Here is a 20,287-nt window from a genome sequence, read left to right on the forward strand (position 1 = left end):
CCGACCGTATAATAGTTTTACGGACCGTAAAATTGAACCGTAAAACTGACCAACGAAATATCATTCTCTGTGACCATTTGACGGACCGTATAAATATTTTACGGACCGTCAAAATGTTTTACGGACCGTCAAATGGTCCGTCAAAATTCTTCTGCTCGGACAGTCTGTCGTATAATGGGCATAACTCTTTGCACAGATGTCCGTTTGAGGCCCATAATATACCGTTGGAAATCTATTTCAAAGGGATACAACTTTCATCAAGAAAGTTTTCCCAAATTCCAAATTAATAATAGGGTTATGGTCGTTGGAAGTAAGGCCATCTATAAACTCACTTGCAAACATGCCCCGTAGAGTGGTTTTCAACTTTGTTTTGCCCAAAGACTCTTCTCAAGTCTTGATTGGGTTTCAAAAACCATTTATACACTACTAAAATTGGGTTCATTATACCCCCATCTTATAATACAAATCTTAACCCGAATGCACGAGGTGTTACATTGGGAGGTAAATGTTAGATTTCCTAACATTAGGGGGAGAGATGATAAGCGGCTGGAAAATAAGGTATATTTAATGAATTATCACTGGTATGATCCTCGTTGAAAGGATAATTCAAGTTAACTGCCAGACGCATTTACTGACCCAAAAAGTGTATATTATATTCCAGCTACAAAAGCTCCAACTTCAATTAGAATTAAAGTCCTTGAAGAACAGAGTCTATAGCGATAGACCGATCGGTTCCAAAGATAAAACTCCTTGAAGAAGGAGAGGAGTAAATGATCACACTAATGAGGCAAGTGCTTTAAAATAGCATCACGACATAATATTTCATACAACCTTTGGATAGGTTTAGTTACCTGAAAATGATGAAAAATAAAGAGATCTCGATAAGTTATGTCGTATTGGAACCAATATCAAATGCCGTCGATGGTATCTTTTGATATAATGTAACGCTCAATATTATAAATGGTGACGAGGATCTTGAATCTAACTCTGTCAAAGAGTGGATAGATAAATGATTGGCCAAATAAATACGCAATTCAGTTATATTTTTGTTTCACTTGGAAAAGTGATATTTTTTATCTATAGTCCAAGGACCTCAAGATATACTATTAGTGGGGTACAAATAAATTATTGTGCAAAAAGTAAAGTCGTAATATATAAAGTATGGCTTGTGCCTTGTGGCATAAAGGGTTTTCGCGAAAATCCTGACATTATTGCATGGAGATAAGTTCTCCCGTGGTGGATGCAATGAGGTTTCTTAGCAGTCTGGCAATACATGAAAAATTTGAATGCGTATAATGAATTGTTGTCATCTCTAGCTAGACAATGAAGTTTATATGAAACTGCTTGAAGGATTTAAAGCGATTCCATTGAGTACCCCAATGGCCATGACATCGCTTAACATTAAGAAAGATCAATTTCGATCTCATGAAAATGCTCAGAAAGTACCATGTATTTGTGTAATTGGCGCATTTATATTTCTTGCTCTTATAATTCATGAGATAGTATTTTATTAATGTGCTGGCAAGATATAATTTTACTTTTACGTGGAGATACTCGAGTAAAATCAAATATTGGTATAGATTTATTTTTTCTAACCATATTGTCAAGGATTTGTTGGTTATGCAAATGCAGGAAGATTATATGCTCTATGTAACATACGATGGCACGCAAGCTATTTATTTGCATATGGGTGCTGCCATATTTATATTGTTCTGCTAAAGTCCATTATTTGCTATTTACACAAATCATGCAAAGATGACAATGATCGTGAAGCAAGCAAATGACATATTGATATTGGGATGAGCTCAAGGATATAACATCTTTGTGGATGTAAGTTGGTCACAAAGACATGACCAATATCAACACTTCGAAAGCTGGTATATAAGATCATTGGAAGGCATCATCTACAAGAATTGATACGTTGAACGTGGAGTAAAATAAAACACGTCTCACTGAAAGTTATTTTCACACACAATAATGGTGAAAAGATATTCAAGAAATTCAAGTGACAATTTAGAAGATTTGTTAACAACAGCATGGTCAACCTCAACATTTGAGAAGCTAATATACAAGATTTGAATGTGTCATCTTCGAAATATCAAATGATGTTATTATCAGGGGGAGTCAAATGCGAGCTGCACTCTTTTTTCCTTAATCGAGGTTTTGTCCCACTGGGTTTTCTTGGCAAGGTTTTTCACGAGGCAGCAGATAATGCGTATTACAAGCTATGTGTACTCTTTTTCCTTCACTAGGATTTTTCCCAATGGGTTTTTTCTCGTAAGATTTTAACGAGGCATATTATCTAATAATAGACATCCAAGGGGAGTGTTATGAAAATATTAATGTGTGGATATCTATTACTCTTCTACATATAGCCCCACTACTTCATGTTCATAATTCTTATAGAAGTAAACCCCATTACTTTATGATCACTACTCCCACACTTTATTTCTATAACCCCAAATAGTTACTACCCATGTTTATGACACATCCTTTGTTGTTCTCGATGTATTCCTATATATAGTTGGGTTGTATGTAATAATTGGACATACTTGAACACATTTGGATGAATGAGAAATCTCTCCTCTCTTGTCTCTCTATATCTATTGTTTTCATCCTTTACTATTGCTACTCTTTTATCTTAATTTTACAACATTAAGTTATATATATTAAGTGAATTTTTTAACATAAATACAGGATTTGAGCTAAAGCTAGTTAAGTAATAATTGGACATACTTGAACACATTTGGATGAATGAGAAATCTCTCCTCTCTTGTCTCTCTATATCTATTGTTTTCATCCTTTACTATTGCTACTCTTTTATCTTAATTTTACAACATTAAGTTATATATATTAAGTGAATTTTTTAACATAAATACAAGATTTGAGCTAAAGCTAGTTGATTTTGCCGAATTCATAACTTCAATCATAGATCCGTACCTTGTGGCTGGTGAAGTGGGTGCATGCAAACTTTGGAGATCAGGGTTCAAATTTCAAAGGTAACAAAAGCTTTTTCCATCTGACTAAACCTTGGTGGGTCAGAATCATCCGGTACCTTTGAGTTCTTTCAGTACCAATGTTGTAATTCGATGTATGTGTTGTCTGAGTCTCGATGAACAAAGTCATTCGATACCTATGTTGTCTTTTGATACATGTGCCGTCATCCATACATTTCATGTTGTGTATAAGAAATATTGTGATCTTGGCATACATTTAGACCACTCATTCCTTGAAAATTCTTTAGGCATCATCCCGATGAATTTTGATCAATTCTTGTTGAATAAATTCACGAATAGAATAAAACACTCTTGATAAGAAATTTTATATTTTTGGGACTTGAAACTGTAATCTCTCGTTAAAGATTCAGAAGTCTCAACTATCTCATCTTCAACAATGACTGGTGCAATATTAGTTGAAATTTTGGCACTTATTCCTGTCTCAATCCTTTCTTATCACAATACCTTCCCTTTTATCCCAACAATGTCTCTTTTCTATTTTGCAGCACTTACTAATAGTGAAAGGGTCCATTATTTAGAAACAAAAGAATCTCGCGTGAAATCAATATTTTAAAAAGTTAACTTAGCACTTGTGAGTCTAAGGCTGGCAACCGGTTCCAACCGGAACCGGTTAAGGAACCGGCCGGTTCCGGTTAAAAAACCGGAACCGGTTAACCGGTTCCGGTTTAACCGGTTCCGGTTTACCGGTTTTCCACTCCAAATCGGAACCGGTCCGGTTTGGAGTGGTTAAAATCTATTTATTTTTTATTTTTTGTATTATATATATATATATTATAGTATTTATTAGTATATTGTAGCTATATTTACATATGTTAGACAAGTTTATAATTAAAGTTTAAATATTTACTGACTAACAGACTAACAGCAAGTCAGCAATACAGAATAGTGTTTTTCGTATACATATATATGTATAACTTATATATATAACTTATATATACTTATATATATATAACTTAATATAACTTATATATACTTACATATACTTATATATTTGTATAACTTAATATATATACTCATATATATGTACTATATACTCTATATACTTCTATATATGTATAACTTAATATATATACTCATATATATGTACTATATACTCTATATACTTCTATATATGTATAACTTAATATATATACTATATATATATGTACTATATACTATATATATATTTATATACTATATATACTTATATATATGCATAACTGTATATATAGTATATATATTAAGTATATATACTATATATATTTATATATAATATATACTATATAAGTATATATACTTAATATATATATGTTATATATAATATATATACCAACGTTTTTTTTTTTTTTTTTTTTTAATTTTTCACCGGTTTAACCGGTTCCGGTTTCCAAAATATTGGAACCGGACCGGTAAACCAATACACGGTTAACCGGAACCGGTTAACCGGTTATACCGATTCCGATTCCGGTTTAACCGGTTCGGTTACCGGTTAAAACCGGTTAAATGAAACCGGTTGCCAGGCGTACTTGTGACTTTCTTTCCTCTTCTTGGGGCTTGTATTTTTCGGTAATGATGATATCATTGGCTTAAGAAAATGACCTTTTAATTAAACTAACAATTACTTTAATTTCCTTTCTTTTTGTAATCTTAGGACTCACATAAAAGAAAAGGTACTAAATCAATTGAAATTCAGAAATGGAATGGTGACTCACCAAAAATAGAAAAGAAACAAAAAATTCCTTTCCTTCTGATGTGTACAAATTGGGCATCCCTAAAATCAAGTGCTATCCTTTCTATTGGAGGAAGACAATGCAAAAAAATTCATATATTGGTAAGGCAAGTTATTACAATGTAGAAGCGCGTCCTGACTGAAAATGAACACATGTTAGCTGTAGGGTATGATTTTAAAAGTGACTTCAATTTGGTCAATTCATCATTGGGCGGGTTGAGCTGAAATTGACCCAATTAAAATGTGCTGAGGGGATAAATGAGTTGGGCTAATATTGACACAAAGGTTACTTGAGCTGAAATGGGTTGGGTCACAACCCGCCCAACTTGACCTAATTTTTTTGAACGATTTATTTTCTAGAAAACATTTTTATGGAAAATATTTTCTAGAAATACATTTTTCGCGAAAAATATTTTTGAGGAAAACATTTTCCGTGGTAAATATTTTCGAGCAAAACTTTTTTCATGAAAAATATTTCCCTTCATATCAAGCACACTATAAACTTATAAGATACATGATACAAGAAAAATGTATACATAAAAAAAAATAGAGTAAACTCAAGCAATAAATCCAAATTTAAGTAAATCTTAAAAACGGGCTAGAATTGGTCTAGTATTGGGCTAAGTTGAAGATCACTTTAAAATGAGCTATGTTGAGTTGGACTAAAATCAGCCCAATGTGAAATTATCTTGAGCCCAACTCATAAAATTTTGGACGGATTGAGCGGACAATCACCTTTTGGGCCAAATTTGATACCCCTATTCATGAGTATAAAACTATTACCAGACTTGCATTTTGATTTTCTAAAGATAGATAAAGGAATATTTTCAAAAAAAAAAAAAAAAAGACTTCCATACATTCCGCAATTTCTTTAAATTTTAAAGTGGAAAAGAAAGCAAGACAGAATGATCCATCCCGTGCCAAGCACGTACCCATCACAAAAGAGACAAAAGATTAAAAAAAATAAGGGACATATCCGATCTAGTTTTATAAACTTAAAGGATGTAATAATATAATATGTTACATGAAATATTATAGGAATATTATTATATGTATTTGTTGAACAATCCAAGCTTAATTTCAATACTTTAGAAAAAGTTTGAAAGGTCAACAAAGAAGAAGAGAAAAGCCGACTCTGAATCTGACTAAATAAAAAATCAACTTAGTAAAATATAACTAAAACCTTAATCATTCCACGATTGCTTTAAGAGAATCTAATATGTTTAGGAGGTTAGTTTACACCCAAGAACTTAGTTGGATGAATGGATCTTTTCCATTCATTTTTTTTAATCAAAGATTTCGAACTTTGAGAATGAAGAAATTTCAAGTAGGTACTGTTTTCGCTTTTGATGAATTCATGCCTAAGCGAAGCAATTCTAGATAAGTCGCGTTGGTGAGTTTTCGATACCGAATGGATAAGAAGAGAGAAAAAACCAATTTTACCACGTTACTATTGAAATTGTTTAATTTTACTTTTCCCTTATATTTTTGGTCCATTCATACCCTTACAATTCACAAATCATCTCGTGCTTGCAGTTAACATATACTCCAGCATCAAATGGATGAGTTTCATTCTTTTATCATTCCCCTTTTGATTATGATTTAAAATTATCCTCGAGTTGGAACTTCTTAAGAAGTCAAAAGAAAAAACAATTTTTTTTTCTCTAATGACGTAAGTAATACTTAGATCAAAAGTACAAAAGTTTAATAGACGGCAAAGTCGTTCAATTTCGAATAATACAAGTGCAATTTTGATCCTTTTTCCTTTTAAAAACCTTAAAATATTCAATCCTCTCTTCATTCTACAGTAATAAAACAACAGATCTTGTTTTCCCAACCAAAAATGGAACACCTAGGGGTCGTTTGGTAGGAGGATAAGTTATCCCATGTACATGGAATAAGATGAGATTACTAATCCTACCCTTTATGTGGAATTACTAATCTCACCTTTTATCTCATCTACATGCGATTGGATGGGATATCAAAAAAGTTATCCACCAATCAAATATAGAATTAATTCCAATCCCATTAAATTAATAATCCAGCCGATCCTATCTCTCTTACCAAACTACCCCCTAATGGCCAAAATTACACTTCATAGACAAAAAATCCAATCTTTCTTCTATAGGATAGCTGCAGACATATGAATAGGAAACCCGCGTCCCACTTTTAAAGTTTCTTTATCCTAAGTCTCTATAGCAGACATTTGCGTTACTATTTCAAGCTAAATTAATCATTAGTCAACGCTTCTATTGGTCAATAAATGCAACTTTCTAAGATAAGAGGTAGATACATAGTCAACCTTTCTGTCATAGCTAGTTGCAGAGAATATGTATACCAAATAAAGCCAGCTATCTTTTTGCTAACAAAAAGGTAAAAAGGAAACAAATCCAAGAAACCCCTCTTCCCTCTTTAGTATATTTTTCATTATCTATATTTTCAGTTGTTCAAGATTACAGATGAACCAAGAAAAAAAGTATTTCTTGATAGCATCATTAAACCTTTGTGTTTTCTCATTCATCCTGCAAATAGATAAATGTTTTGCTGCTGATTCACAGTTTGTAGCATGTTATCCAAGAAATTGTACACATGGTCCAAAAATAAGTTTTCCATTTTATATTCAAGATAAGCAAGAAGCTTATTGTGGGTACCCTGGATTTGGGCTAAATTGTAGTGAACAAGGTTTTCCTGTTGTAAATATTGCTGGAAATGAGTATATAGTTGAAGATATTTCATATCAAGATCATATTTTTAAGCTGAAAAATTCAGTCTTTAACAGTACTATAAGCAATGGTTGTGTTTCTGAGATCAAGAATGTGTCACTCAATAATCTCCCTTTTAAGTTTGTTAATGAATCAAGAATTTACTTGTTGTCAAAGTGTAATGAATCTCTACTGGAGCCATTTTTGAAGTACAAGATTGGTTGTGGTGACGAACTTGCTATGTTTGCTAAGGATGAAAGCTTTGAGGTTGCATTACAAGTGTGTAAAAATCATGTAATGGTACCAGTAGAAATGCTTGGAAATGAGGGAAATAACCAAAATATTGACTATCAAGTGATACTGAGAAGGGGATTTAGATTGAGCTGGACAGCTAGTAATTGCAGTGAATGTGCAGAAAGCGGAGGACGTTGCGGATTTGATATACCAAATTTTCAATTCAAATGTTTCTGCCCTGACAGGCCTCATTCAGCTAGCTGCAAACCTACCAGTAAGTTATACATTTGGCCGCTCAGTCAAAATATTTACAGTTGTTAGCCAATTTACATATATTATACACTAATTATACATAGATTATACATTTGTCGGCTACTTTTTTGGGCATGAGGGCTATTTAAGTTAATCTCCCGTTATGCTGCACCCATAAGTGGAGCTAGGGGAGCGCAAGGGGGTTCATCTGAATCCCTTTTGCTTGAAAATTACACTGTATAGGCAAGGTTAAACTTTATTTATTTTGTATATATAGTAGATGTTGAATCTCTTTGGATTCTTCTTGTGTTTATTTCTTTATATTTTGAATCCCCTTTAGTGAAAATCCTGGCTCCGCTGCACCTTATGCTATGATTACGCACCGTGCTTTAAGGTTTTTCGTTCGATTTACCAAGCGCACAAAAAGTTTATCTTGTGATTTAGGCTTCAAGATACGGCTGAATTGATCATTTGGATTAGGCTGTGGATGATTAATAATGTGTTCACTACAAAGTTTGTGAAGCCAAGGAAATATCCTTATAGCTGCTAATAACTTCTCTCATGAATGGTGTCTAGTTTCTGATTAATCCATGTATTTTGGGGTTTGAAATTTTTTCGCTCTGTTAATTTTTTTGGTGACACCAGTAGTATTTTGCTAAGCATATGATGAGGATGCCAATTGAAGACTTCTTTGATTTTATTCTCAAATCTAATAGGCCACTGGCCAACCTAGTCTCCTTTTCCTTAACCAATTCAAGTTTACATTTTGAGAACAGAATTACAGACTCAAGGTCCGTTAAAGGAATACCGCTTGTGATCATATCTTAGTTGAGCTTTATCTGTGGTATTCATGTCCACGATTACAGACTCAAGGTCCGTTAAAGGAAATACTGCTTGTGATCATATCTTAGTTGAGCTTTATCTGTGGTATTCATGTCCACGATTGCATCTTTAATGATACTTATGAAGAACTAGGTTAATGGTTTGAGATGATTTATTGAGTTAGGTTAACATGGACACAGGATTTATAATACATGAAAATTCTTCAATATTTTAGTATCCTTATTTTTCAATGTGGCTTTATACTAAGAACTTGTAAGCCATTAAATTAGTTCTTTTTTTTTTCAAACATATGTTTGCATTCAAAGGAGAAGGTGCATATCGATTTGTGCTGAATTTCATTTGTACCATGATTAGGTATTTTTCTATCTATGTATAACAAAACGCAGTTGTAATTAATGTGTATAATTGGCTGCTCATGTATTGTGCAGCCCCTTTGCTGACAGAATCAGAGCTGACTTTATGAACTTTAATATAGGTAGGAAATTGCAACATGTAAATCCAAGTCAAACTTAAGTAAAAATAAGTAAAACATTTCAGAAGTATGTAATCAGGAGCTGACTTTTATCTCTTTATTAACTTTAGTATAGGTAGAAAATTGCAACAGCAATTATATTTAATACTTGGCATATGTTATATCATTCCTTCTTACTCATCAATCATGTCAAACCAAGTACAACTTAACAAGTACCCTTTTCGCATCTTACATAAACATCCATATTTATGTGGCTACCTGGTTTCGTAGTTATTTAAGCCATTTTACTAAACCTCCAGCAGTAACTACATTAACAAAAGTATCTCCTATGAAACCAATCATTTCATTAGTGAATGCTGAGATATTGAACTCTTCATGCACAGCCCTTGAAAGTTTTAGCTTTTGATTGATCTCCCTTCACATTTTGTTCAACTATAGTAAATCTGTACTTGTTTTATGGATGCAATAACTCCTTTCCAAAGAAGTATGCTGAAAACCCAATGACTTGTACTTCCAACGCTGTGAATCCTTCTTATGCTGTTTTAGAAAAGAGAAAGGCTAAGTCAGTTATAATGTAATTCTTTGTGAGCCATATGTTGCTGCACCAGTTGAAATAGGAAGGAAGAGAAATCAAAAAGGCCATCAAATAGACTATCTAAGGGTGGTTAGGTGATTGATTTATGTTGTGGTTGTGAAAGAAGTCACGGCCATTGTGGCTTTAAAAGTGGTTATTGTTGTAGAGAGGATTATGGCTATTTTTCTCTTCTTTTGTTGTTTGTTTTTGCTGAACTAAGTTCAGGTATCTTTGTCACAGCAAAGTGAGACTATAGGCAACTGTTCACTAATTCAATTGCCTTAAAATCCTGTCGAATTTGTCTAAGCATTTAACCTATGGATATGGGAATTTTCGGATGCTCGTTCATAATGCCGAATTAGAGGAGGCCAATGTCTTACTGACAATAATTGGACATCCATAAGCAATGATAGAAGCCTCTATTTTTATTCAAAATTTCATGTCTTTTTATGTCCATTTTCATCCGCTAAAACATTTTATAAGTTCTAGTTTTTTCCTTGTCAAATGCAGATCATTATTTTTCTATACTACCTCCTCCAACGATTTGTCTGACATTACCTCATTTTCAGGGAAAAATAAATTGCCATTGATTCTTGGCTCAGGTAAACTAAATCAGTACTATATTATTATCCCTGAATTTGACACCTCAGCATAGTTGCAAGATTGTGTTAACTTCATTCTTGTCTTTTTCAGTTTTAGGTGGAGCAGCGTTAATAATCCTCGTGGTCGCTTTGATTGTTTGTTGTTACAAGAAAGAACACAAAAGTTGTTTATACTTCACCTCGAAAAACAAATCTTCTGATCCTTCCTTAACACATGACTTCGATGGAGATAGTATTTACCACGGAGTCTCGGTCTTCTCCTATGCGGAACTTGAAGAAGCTACTAGTAACTTTGATTCGTCCAATGAACTAGGAGATGGAGGTTTTGGTGCTGTTTACTATGGTAAGAATCTTGAAAGCAAAATAGACTTTCGACGAGAAAATGACAAACATGGTCCCTTATGTTTGAGGATAGGTTCAAAATAGTCCCTTAAGTATATACTGAACATTTTTGGTCCTTTAAATTTGCCAAAAGTTAACACTTTTTAGTCTCTCCCAATATTTGCCGAACTTTGTCTGTTAGATTTGATGGGAACTATGAAGAAAAAAAAAAAACTAGAGGGAACTAACACTTAGCGGTAAATTTTTTGTGGTTTCTGCTATTTGTGATTTATGTTCTAAAGTTTGGTGCAGCTTTTTGAGGTGTAATTTCAGCTATTTTTTATATCTTTGTAGTGTCTAATGCAGTTTTTTCTCTGTTGCATAATTTATGATTTGAGGGGACTTTCTTGGTTTTATGATAAAATCTTTTTTCCCACTATTCCCGTCAAATCTAACAAACAAAATTCAATAAATATTTGACGGAGACTAAAAATGTTAAACTCTTAAAGGACCAAAACTGTTCAGTGCATAATTAAGGGACTATTTTGAACCTACCCTCAAACTTAAGGGACTATTTTTGTCATTTTCTCGATGTGCAAATGACATGACTAGATAAATAAATTTGTCTAGCTTGCTGAATTTGTACTGCATTCCTTACTTAGGTAAACTTAAGGACGGGAGAGAAGTTGCAGTGAAGCGACTTTACGAGCACAACTGCAAGAGAATGGAGCAGTTTAAAAACGAAATCGAAATTCTCACTCGGCTAAGGCACCGAAATCTTGTTACCCTTTATGGTTGCACGTCAAAGCACAGCCGTGAACTCCTCCTTGTTTATGAATACATTCCAAATGGAACAGTGGCAGATCACCTGAACGGGGATAGAGCCAAGGACGGATTCCTTGCTTGGCCCGTCCGCATGAATATTGCTATAGAAACCGCTAGTGCATTGGCTTATCTCCATGCTTCTGACATAATACATCGCGATGTAAAGACTAGCAACATACTCCTCGATGGAAATTGTTGTGTCAAAGTTGCGGATTTCGGGCTTTCAAGACTTTTTCCGAATGATGCTACTCACGTCTCGACTGCTCCTCAGGGGACAGCTGGATATGTTGATCCGGAATATCATGAATGTTACCAGCTCACTGATAAAAGTGATGTTTATAGTTTCGGTGTTGTCCTTGTAGAACTTATCTCATCAATGCCAGCTGTTGATATTACTAGGCGTCGATCGGAGATCAATTTGGCCAACTTGGCGATAAACAGGATTCAAAGATGCGCATTCAATGAGTTGATCGATCCGTGTTTGGGATTTAAATCGGATACACAAGTTATGAGAATGACTACTTCAGTAGCAGAGTTAGCATTTCGATGCTTGCAGCTTGAGACGGACTTGAGACCTACAATGGATGAAGTATTAGAGACACTAAAACATATTCAAGGTGACTATACAGATCACACCAAAGATGAGAAGACGAAGGACGAAATTGTCGAAAAGGCCCCTACTTCTCCTAAATCAGATAAAGTAGTTTTGTTAAACAAAATGCAATTGCCACCTTCACCTATTTCTGTAACTGAGAGGTGGGTTAGTAGCTGCGGCAGTAGTAATATTAGCGGGTGAAATTCTTACACGTTTTTTCTTTCCTTTCAACGTACATATTATTAATATGTATTCATTCATATATAAAGGAATAAGTTGCTGAGGCCTTTCTTGTTTATCTTTATTACTATAATTTTTACTTTTGTTCTTTGTTCACCGTTTTCTGAACACATTTTCTGATTTATAGTGTGTAATTATTGAATATGGACATGCTTTCAGCACTAAAAACCATCCATATTTTTCATGGTATCCTACATTTGAGGTTTACTTAAATGAATATCAGAGGACATTTTTCTTTCTTTTTATCAGAAAAGTCACTTATTTTTTGCAATTTCACTCAAAAATTCATTTTTCTTTCTTCTATACCAGAAAAGTCACTTATATTTGCTAGTTCACTCAAAAGGTCATTCAAGCCGGAAGGTGATATATCCTGCTACTTTTTAAGGTGAATTTGTTCACGTATTTCCAAAAGAAAATGACCCATAACCAAAGTACTTCTTGTTCTTACTAACTTCCCTTTCTCTCATGGAAATAAGATGTGAGCCAGAATACTTGCCTTTTGCTTAGGAAAGAAGGCAAAGGACCAAAATCATCCATAATGTTTGGGTTTGGATCAAAATCATACATATTCTTTCACATGGTGCACTAATAGTACATTATGTTTGCATAAGTGGTGCACTTTTAGTCACAATCCCAAATAAATTTAACGGAAAAGAACAAAAATGCCCCTGAACTTTTAGAAAAGGTATAAAAATACCCTTTATTCATCTATTTTGCTAAAACTACCCCTCAATTCAACTTTTTGAGAATTTATTCCCCTTGACTAACGGACAACACTAATTTTTTTTTTTTAAAAAAAAATTAAATTGCACATGACATTTTATTACTGAAAAATTAATTTATTCTTTTAAAAAGAAATCTGAAAAATCGTTATTTGTAGAATAAGGAAAAATAATTTTTCAACATCCATTTCTTTAAAAAAACAAATGTAGTAAGCCTTTTATATATATATATAAAAAAAAAACAGAATTGGATTTTCATTAAAACATGTGGAATTTTTTTAAGTTTGGAAAAAACAAATTAACGGGTGGAAACCCCATTTGTTTTTAGAAAATTCAATTTTTAAATCTGAAAAACTGATTGTTTTTTTAAGTAAAATGTGCAAAACTAATACTCCATAATTTTCTTCTAGATTTAAAAAAAGATAGTTTTCTGGTTTTTTTTTTTAAACACAGTTTTTCCATAAAAAAATTAATTTTTTCAGATTTTTATAAAAATCCAATTTTTCACATTTTGAAAAGAAAAAAAAATTAGTGTTGTCCGTTAGTCAAGGTTTTACTCGTTAAAGTTTTCCAAATTTAAAAAAATTCCAAGGTTTCAGATTTCTTTTTAAAAGAATAAATTAATTTTTCAGTAATAAAATGTCATGTGCAATTTATTTTTATTTTTTTTTTAAAAAAATTAGTGTTGTCCGTTAGTCAAGGGGAATAAATGAGCCAAAAAGTTGAATTGAGGGGTAGTTTTAGCAAAATAGATGAATAAAGGGTATTTTTATACCTTTTCTAAAAGTTCAAGGGCATTTTTGTTCTTTTTCGTTAAATTTATTTGGGATTGTGACTAAAAGTGCACCACTTATGCAAACATAATGTACTATTAGTGCACCATGTGAAAGAATATGTATGATTTTGATCCAAATCCAAACATTATGGATGATTTTGGTCCTTTTCTCAAAGAAGGCACATGCTTATTAAGAATATGCATGAGATTTTGCTTAAAACAGACAAAAAAGGATTAGAAATATCGTACCTTAAGAGGCAATAAGTCAAGTCTTTACATAGTACTTAGTCGGCAATAAGTCGAGTCTTTACATAGTACTTAGTCAATGAGGAAGGAGAGTGGAAAAGTCTTCCATCTTGGCCCTCTATTGAATCTTTTCCCTTTTCTTCAAGTCTTTGTAACAAAATTCCAAGTCCACAGGTAGAAAATTAAACCAGATAACAAGATTAATATTGCAGAAGAACTCACTTTTCCAATTTTCTTGATATGGCTTCTACTTCCTTGATTTTGTGTTGTTTAATGATCTTTAACCTACTTCAAGTACAAGGTAACTCCGAATCAAACTGCACTGAGGAATTCGAGTGTGGAAGCCTCGGAATTATGAAGTTTCCTTTCACAGATTCCAGCAACCCTGAGTGCGGATTGTGCAAGTTTGATTGTCAGGCTAAACCATATCCAAAGATTGAACTTGGTGGACACAAATATGATGCGTTAGTCAAGAAGGGTGATTTTTTCCTGATTTCAGATCCTAAGCTTCACAAGCAATTAGAAAACAAAAGTTGCAAGCCTTTTTATAAAAAAATCTCATTTCCAAACTCCCCTTTGATTTCTTTCCAAATTGTTCCTAACTTGACCTTGTACAGATGCAAACATAGTCATGACAACAATATCCAAAAGACAACTGATTCCTTTTTCCAAGATTTTGATAGATACAATAAGTGTAAAGATTTTAATGTTTACTATCACCATCCCAAAAAAGCATTGACAAATACTAGTGCTAAGATAAGTGGCAAACTTCCAAAGCTCTGTTCACTGGTACAATTGCCAATTCCATTGCCTACACCATCTAAATCATATTCCAGTGACTTGTTTGAACTGTTAACTTCTAGTATTCTTCTAAACTGGGAGTTGTCTAAAGATTGTCATGACTGTCTTGACAAAGGAGGGAAATGTCTGATCGGTGACGAACACAACTTTCACTGTTCCAAAGGTATAAGCAACTTAAATTTTGGTGAAAAAACAACCTTGCTCTGCTTGTTCTATTGAGGTCAATCTAAAAAGCTTTATTTTTCTTTTACCGCAGGACAAAAAGGACAAAGTAAGTTGAGAATGATTATTCTGGCCTCAGGTAATTCTGTTATTACCAATATTTGTTGCTAGTAGCAACATTTTTACTTTATAGTAATCAGTGGAGGAGTCACGATTTCAATAAGGATAATCTAAATATAAAAAAAATAAACACAAGAAGCCAAGGGAATTCAACATCTACTAAATATACATAAAAAATAATTTTGACCTTGTATATACAATGTATTGCTTAGCATACTGTTTTGTTGTGATTATTGTTCTGTTTTCCTATTTGACCTGCTTTTTTGTTATTGCTTTATTCTGAGCTGAGGATCTATTGAAAATAGTCTCTCTACCTACCTCCCAAGGTAGGGGTAAGGTCTGCATACACTCTACCCTTCCCAGATCTCACTTGGGGGATTACATTGAGTATGTTGTTGTATATACAATGTAATTTATTCGGTGAACCCCCTGGCTCCGCCCCTTAGTAGTACACTTTCAAAGATTCAAACTTTGATTAATGTATCTTGTGTTTTTCTAGTTTTAAGTGGAGTCAGTTTGATCGTAGTATCTTCCATTGTCATCTTTTCTGTCTGGCGTCGCAAGAGAGGGAAGAACGGTTCTACACAATTTCGTCGGCATCTTGAGGTAGAGAGCAGATATTTTGGTTTTCAGGTTCCCGTTTTCACCTATGCTGAACTTAAGGAAGCCACCAACAATTTTGATCCATCTAATGAACTTGGAGATGGAGGTTTTGGAACTGTATATTATGGTAAGTTTATCTTTTAACCTAAGAATTATGTTAAAAAGGCACCAATTTCCAAAAAGTAAAAGTAGCATGTGTCTATGCTGACCGTGGCGAAACCAAGAATTTCACTATGGGTGTTCAAGATTTAATATATATGTATAAAATGCAAATTTTAATCTTTATACTTAGTATAATTTTCTATATACACTGTATATTTTTTGACGAAGAGTGTTCAACTAATCACCTTTCACTATATATGTTGGAAAACTCAGTACCTCATTGTTCTTGCACATTGTGAATTAGGAAAACTATATGATGGAAGAGAAGTTGCAGTAAAATGCCTCTATGAGCACAACTGCAAGAGAATGCAACAGTTCATAAATGAAATAGAGATTCTTACTCGTTTGAGGCACCAAAATCTTGTGTCCCTTTATGGCTGCACATCGAGACGAAGCCGTGAACTTCTCCTTGTTTACGAATATATTCCTAATGCAACAGTTGCTGATCATCTCCATGGCGAAAGAGCGGCAGAGGGATTGCTCACGTGGCCCATCCGCATGAACATTGCAGTAGAAACAGCCAGTGCATTGGCTTATCTCCATGCTTCTGATGTAATTCATCGCGATGTCAAGACTAATAACATCCTTCTTGACAACAACTATCGTGTCAAAGTTGCAGATTTTGGGCTCTCAAGGCTTTTCCCTAACGACGTTTCTCACATATCAACCGCTCCTCAAGGGACGCCTGGATATGTTGATCCTGAGTATCACGAATGTTATCAGTTGACTGACAAAAGTGATGTTTATAGTTTTGGCGTTGTCCTGATCGAGCTCGTATCGTCAATGCAAGCAGTGGATATAAGTAGGCATAAGCAGGAGATCAATTTGGCTAACTTTGCTATAAACAGGATACAAAGATGTGCATTTGATGAACTGATCGATCCATCGCTCGGGTTTAAGTCAGATACGCTTGTTAAGAGAATGACTATCTCTGCCGCGAATCTAGCTTTTCGGTGCTTGCAAATCGAGCAGGATATTCGGCCAACAATGGATGAAGTATTGGATATTTTAAGAAAGATTCAAAGTGGAGAGTTTCATCAAATTGAGAAGACCTTATATGATACTTTCAGTTGTAACTTAGTCAAGTCTAAGAGTGTTAATATCCCTCCTTTTCCCCCTGAATCAGATGAAGTTGCATTGCTCAAGAAAGTTAAGTTCCTATGTTCTTCAGATACTAATAGTGAGATATGGATTAGTGGCTCTACCGCAACAAGCACTAGTGAGTGAATATCTATGTTGCTCGGACCCTGCACGGGTGTTAGATCCTTAAAAATGCATGGCTTTTGCAGGATCCGACGCACACCGTACGATGTTTTTGAAGTGTCCGAGCACCATCGGTGAATATCTTAGGAATGTATAGAATAATGTACTTTCAGACTTCAAAATCTACCAACTCTCGGCTAAAACATTGGATGAGCTCAAGATACAGGGAATGTACATATCATAAATTATGTTCTTGATGTATGCTTCTTTTTTGCTTTTCAACTGTCAATGTTCCTGCAATTAACTACTTTTCTGATTTTCTTTGTCCCAAGCTATGTTGCTTCGACCCTTAAAGAATGTTGTAGCAGATGTTGGATCCTTAAAAAATGCATAGCTTTTGAAGGATCCGACACACACCCGACGATATTTTACACCTCGGGTATGCTCAAGATTGAATATTTGGAGTGTGGAATATAATATAAGGCTCTAATATTGGATAAATCATAAGCAAAGAGGAGCCTCATTCTAATACCATGTTGAATAAAATGAATGTTCAAGCTAACTCAATCCCAAAACTAACTCACGAAACGGAAACTACCTAAAATCATATAAAAAGAAAATATTCCATTCCATCAATCAATATGGGACACATACCATAATTCATTTGTGTATTTACCAGTTCATTTTCATTCTCATTAAAGCATCATTAGTTTTATGGACAGAAGAACTGATGAGACAAGCTCGCATATAACATTCAAGTCACTAGGAACTTGAAAGTGATGGAATATTTTGATGTATATTATGCTTCTAGAAGAATCCATAGAAATATCTCCGTTTAAATTTATGTGACGTAGTTTGACTTGTCACGTAATACATAAGAAAAAAAGAATTGTTTTTAAAACTCATGATTTTAAATATGCCATAACATTTATCTGGACTCATGGCTATAGGGCTAGCATGAACCAAGTGGAAGCACAAGTGATTTTTTTTTTTTTTTTGGGTCACGAAAGATTACCATTCTATTACTTCAGAAGAAACGGTTAAAAGGAGCATTGGACATTCTGGCCCTACATCACGCTGCCTATTCATACGTAGTGGCAGTGAAGACCTATTCGGTGGGTCGGGAGGACAAAACCCGGCTACCATTAACAGGTGGTGCCATATTACAATAAATGGAAGTAGAAAGCACAAGTGAAAGATAAAACTAGACAGTCAGACAGGTTTTGTTCACATGAATAAAACAGTGAGAATTACTATATCCTGTCCTTTTCTAAGACCAAGTCAATTATAAGATGAGTGGCAAATTTGTCCAATATCTACTCTAGAAGGCCCCCTTTTTTATGTTTGTTTCTTCAAGACTTTTCTAATAAGTTCCAAGTCAAGATGAGAGTGTTGGAAAATTTTGGAAGATCAATCATTTTCTTTGAATACAAGTGGAGAAAAATACTTTTTTTTTTTTACTTATTTTAACTTGGCCTAAATAAAATAATTATTGTACCTAGTTAGTTATAGTTCTTTCTTACCTTCTCTAGTACTATATGTCTCATAATTTAAATCCAGACATTTTCCCTTCTGAAATGTTTGTACACTATCTTAATTTCGCACCGATCTTTTTGTTTTTAACCTTAATTAATCAAATCGTCGAGGTATTTATTTGATGAAATCGGAATTCACAAAACAAGCTTAGATTCTGAAATTAATTTGATACTCGCAATTCTTAACTTTACAAGCTTTTTAAATAAACACCTGAACTTACGTTTTAGCAATTCTGATCATTGACTAAACTTATGTGCCGCTAATGAATCATCATCATATATCATATATTATTATAAAAGTGGGAAACTTCTAAGTCCAAAGTTGAATTACCAAAATGTCCACAAAAAGTTAAACGACCTTTTACCCTTCAACCAAATGTAAATACATATTAAAATAATGGAAAAGGCTCAAATATGCCATCGAACTATCAGAAATGATTCATCTATGTCAGTCGTCAATAGTTTGGCTCATTTATACCATCGCCGTTACCAAAATGGCTCATTCATGCTCTTTGTCATCACTTTGGGTCGGATTTTTTTTATTAATTTGAGATTTAAAATTAGGCTGATTTAATTAAACACCGTGGACCTTTAATTGGAGGTCACGTGTCATATCTGGTATTGTAAAATTAGTTTTGATGAAAAATGGCATGAATGAGTCATTTTGGTCACAGCGTTGGCATAGATGAGCCATTTTGGTAACGTCGATGGTATAAATGAGCCAAACTATTGACAAGTGGCATAGATGAATCATTTCCAATAGTTCAATGACATATTTGAGCCTTTTCCGTCAAAATAAATACCTTTTCTGCCATATTATATTAATGAATCATTAATATGTAATTAAGTCTGTGTACTGTGCACTTTTCAAGAACTTGCATATTTTATCATGTCATATCTAAATTGTTTTCACCTTTTAAAGTTTAACTTTTTGTGCTTCCTACATGTATCAACGTAAGTAACACATATTAATGAATCATTAATTCATAAGTTGGTGCACTAAATAGAGTACTAAAGAGCAATGAAAATTTCTGGCAAATATTGCATCATTTGCACTCTCCCTTTAGCCGTCTAAATACATTTGTTTTGAATTCATAATGACTTAATATTTATCAAAAATAGTACTGTCTTTATAAAAAAAAAAAAATATGTGTGTGTTATTACTTTTATGTCTATTAATTATTATTGTACGTTTTGGATCAAAGTTATTTCTTTTTCATTACACACATTAAATTGTAATAAAGAAACTCAAAAGTCATTACTTTTAACTCTCTTAATTATGTATCTATCTATCTATATCCATCTTTTTCTCTCCCGTTCAATACTCCATGTTTCAAAAATCATTATACCACATCAGTTACAAAAAAACAACCTTTCACCTATTTGGCTTTCCCACAAATATATATATATATATATAGAAGGCTCCTCCCCTTTGCTTAAATCCCAATGGCTTCATATAACACTTTCACCTAAAAATGATTCTTCTTTATCCTCTTTTGACCTTAGCAATTAGCAAAGGTGGCTCTTCCCTTCTTCCTACCAACAATAGTAGCTGATGATAATTTCAAGTGTC

General features: G+C 33.5%; 2 protein-coding genes across 2 annotated transcripts; both read left to right on the plus strand.

The window, feature by feature from the left end:
* The first annotated feature begins 6,960 nt into the window (after nucleotides 1-6,960).
* On the plus strand, nucleotides 6,961-12,432 carry LOC132641695 (LEAF RUST 10 DISEASE-RESISTANCE LOCUS RECEPTOR-LIKE PROTEIN KINASE-like 1.2). Its single transcript, XM_060358776.1, has 4 exons — nucleotides 6,961-7,935; nucleotides 10,372-10,404; nucleotides 10,496-10,747; nucleotides 11,388-12,432. Exons 1-4 carry the CDS (start codon nucleotides 7,185-7,187, stop codon nucleotides 12,344-12,346), a joined length of 1,995 nt encoding a protein of 664 aa, XP_060214759.1. The 5' UTR covers nucleotides 6,961-7,184; the 3' UTR covers nucleotides 12,347-12,432.
* A 1,759-nt stretch (nucleotides 12,433-14,191) lies between these two features.
* LOC132641696 (LEAF RUST 10 DISEASE-RESISTANCE LOCUS RECEPTOR-LIKE PROTEIN KINASE-like 1.1) lies at nucleotides 14,192-17,461 on the plus strand. Its single transcript, XM_060358777.1, has 4 exons — nucleotides 14,192-15,092; nucleotides 15,186-15,230; nucleotides 15,711-15,941; nucleotides 16,221-17,461. The coding sequence occupies exons 1-4, from the start codon at nucleotides 14,369-14,371 to the stop codon at nucleotides 17,201-17,203; spliced, it is 1,983 nt and encodes a 660-aa protein (XP_060214760.1). The 5' UTR covers nucleotides 14,192-14,368; the 3' UTR covers nucleotides 17,204-17,461.
* Nucleotides 17,462-20,287: the final 2,826 nt, after the last annotated feature.

Source organism: Lycium barbarum, chromosome 5 (genome assembly GCF_019175385.1).
Source record: "Lycium barbarum isolate Lr01 chromosome 5, ASM1917538v2, whole genome shotgun sequence".
In the NCBI taxonomy this organism is placed as follows: domain Eukaryota; kingdom Viridiplantae; phylum Streptophyta; class Magnoliopsida; order Solanales; family Solanaceae; genus Lycium; species Lycium barbarum.

Excerpts from the sequence above, each read along its gene's own strand:
- LOC132641695 (XM_060358776.1), top strand. The coding sequence starts at position 7,185 with ATGAACCAAGAAAAAAAGTATTTCTTGATAGCATCATTAAACCTTTGT. Across the intron at positions 7,936-10,371 it reads AGCTAGCTGCAAACCTACCA|GGAAAAATAAATTGCCATTG; the intron begins GTAAGTTATACA and ends CCTCATTTTCAG. Across the intron at positions 10,405-10,495 it reads GCCATTGATTCTTGGCTCAG|TTTTAGGTGGAGCAGCGTTA; the intron begins GTAAACTAAATC and ends TGTCTTTTTCAG.
- LOC132641696 (XM_060358777.1), top strand. The coding sequence starts at position 14,369 with ATGGCTTCTACTTCCTTGATTTTGTGTTGTTTAATGATCTTTAACCTA. Across the intron at positions 15,093-15,185 it reads CAACTTTCACTGTTCCAAAG|GACAAAAAGGACAAAGTAAG; the intron begins GTATAAGCAACT and ends CTTTTACCGCAG. Across the intron at positions 15,942-16,220 it reads TTTTGGAACTGTATATTATG|GAAAACTATATGATGGAAGA; the intron begins GTAAGTTTATCT and ends ATTGTGAATTAG.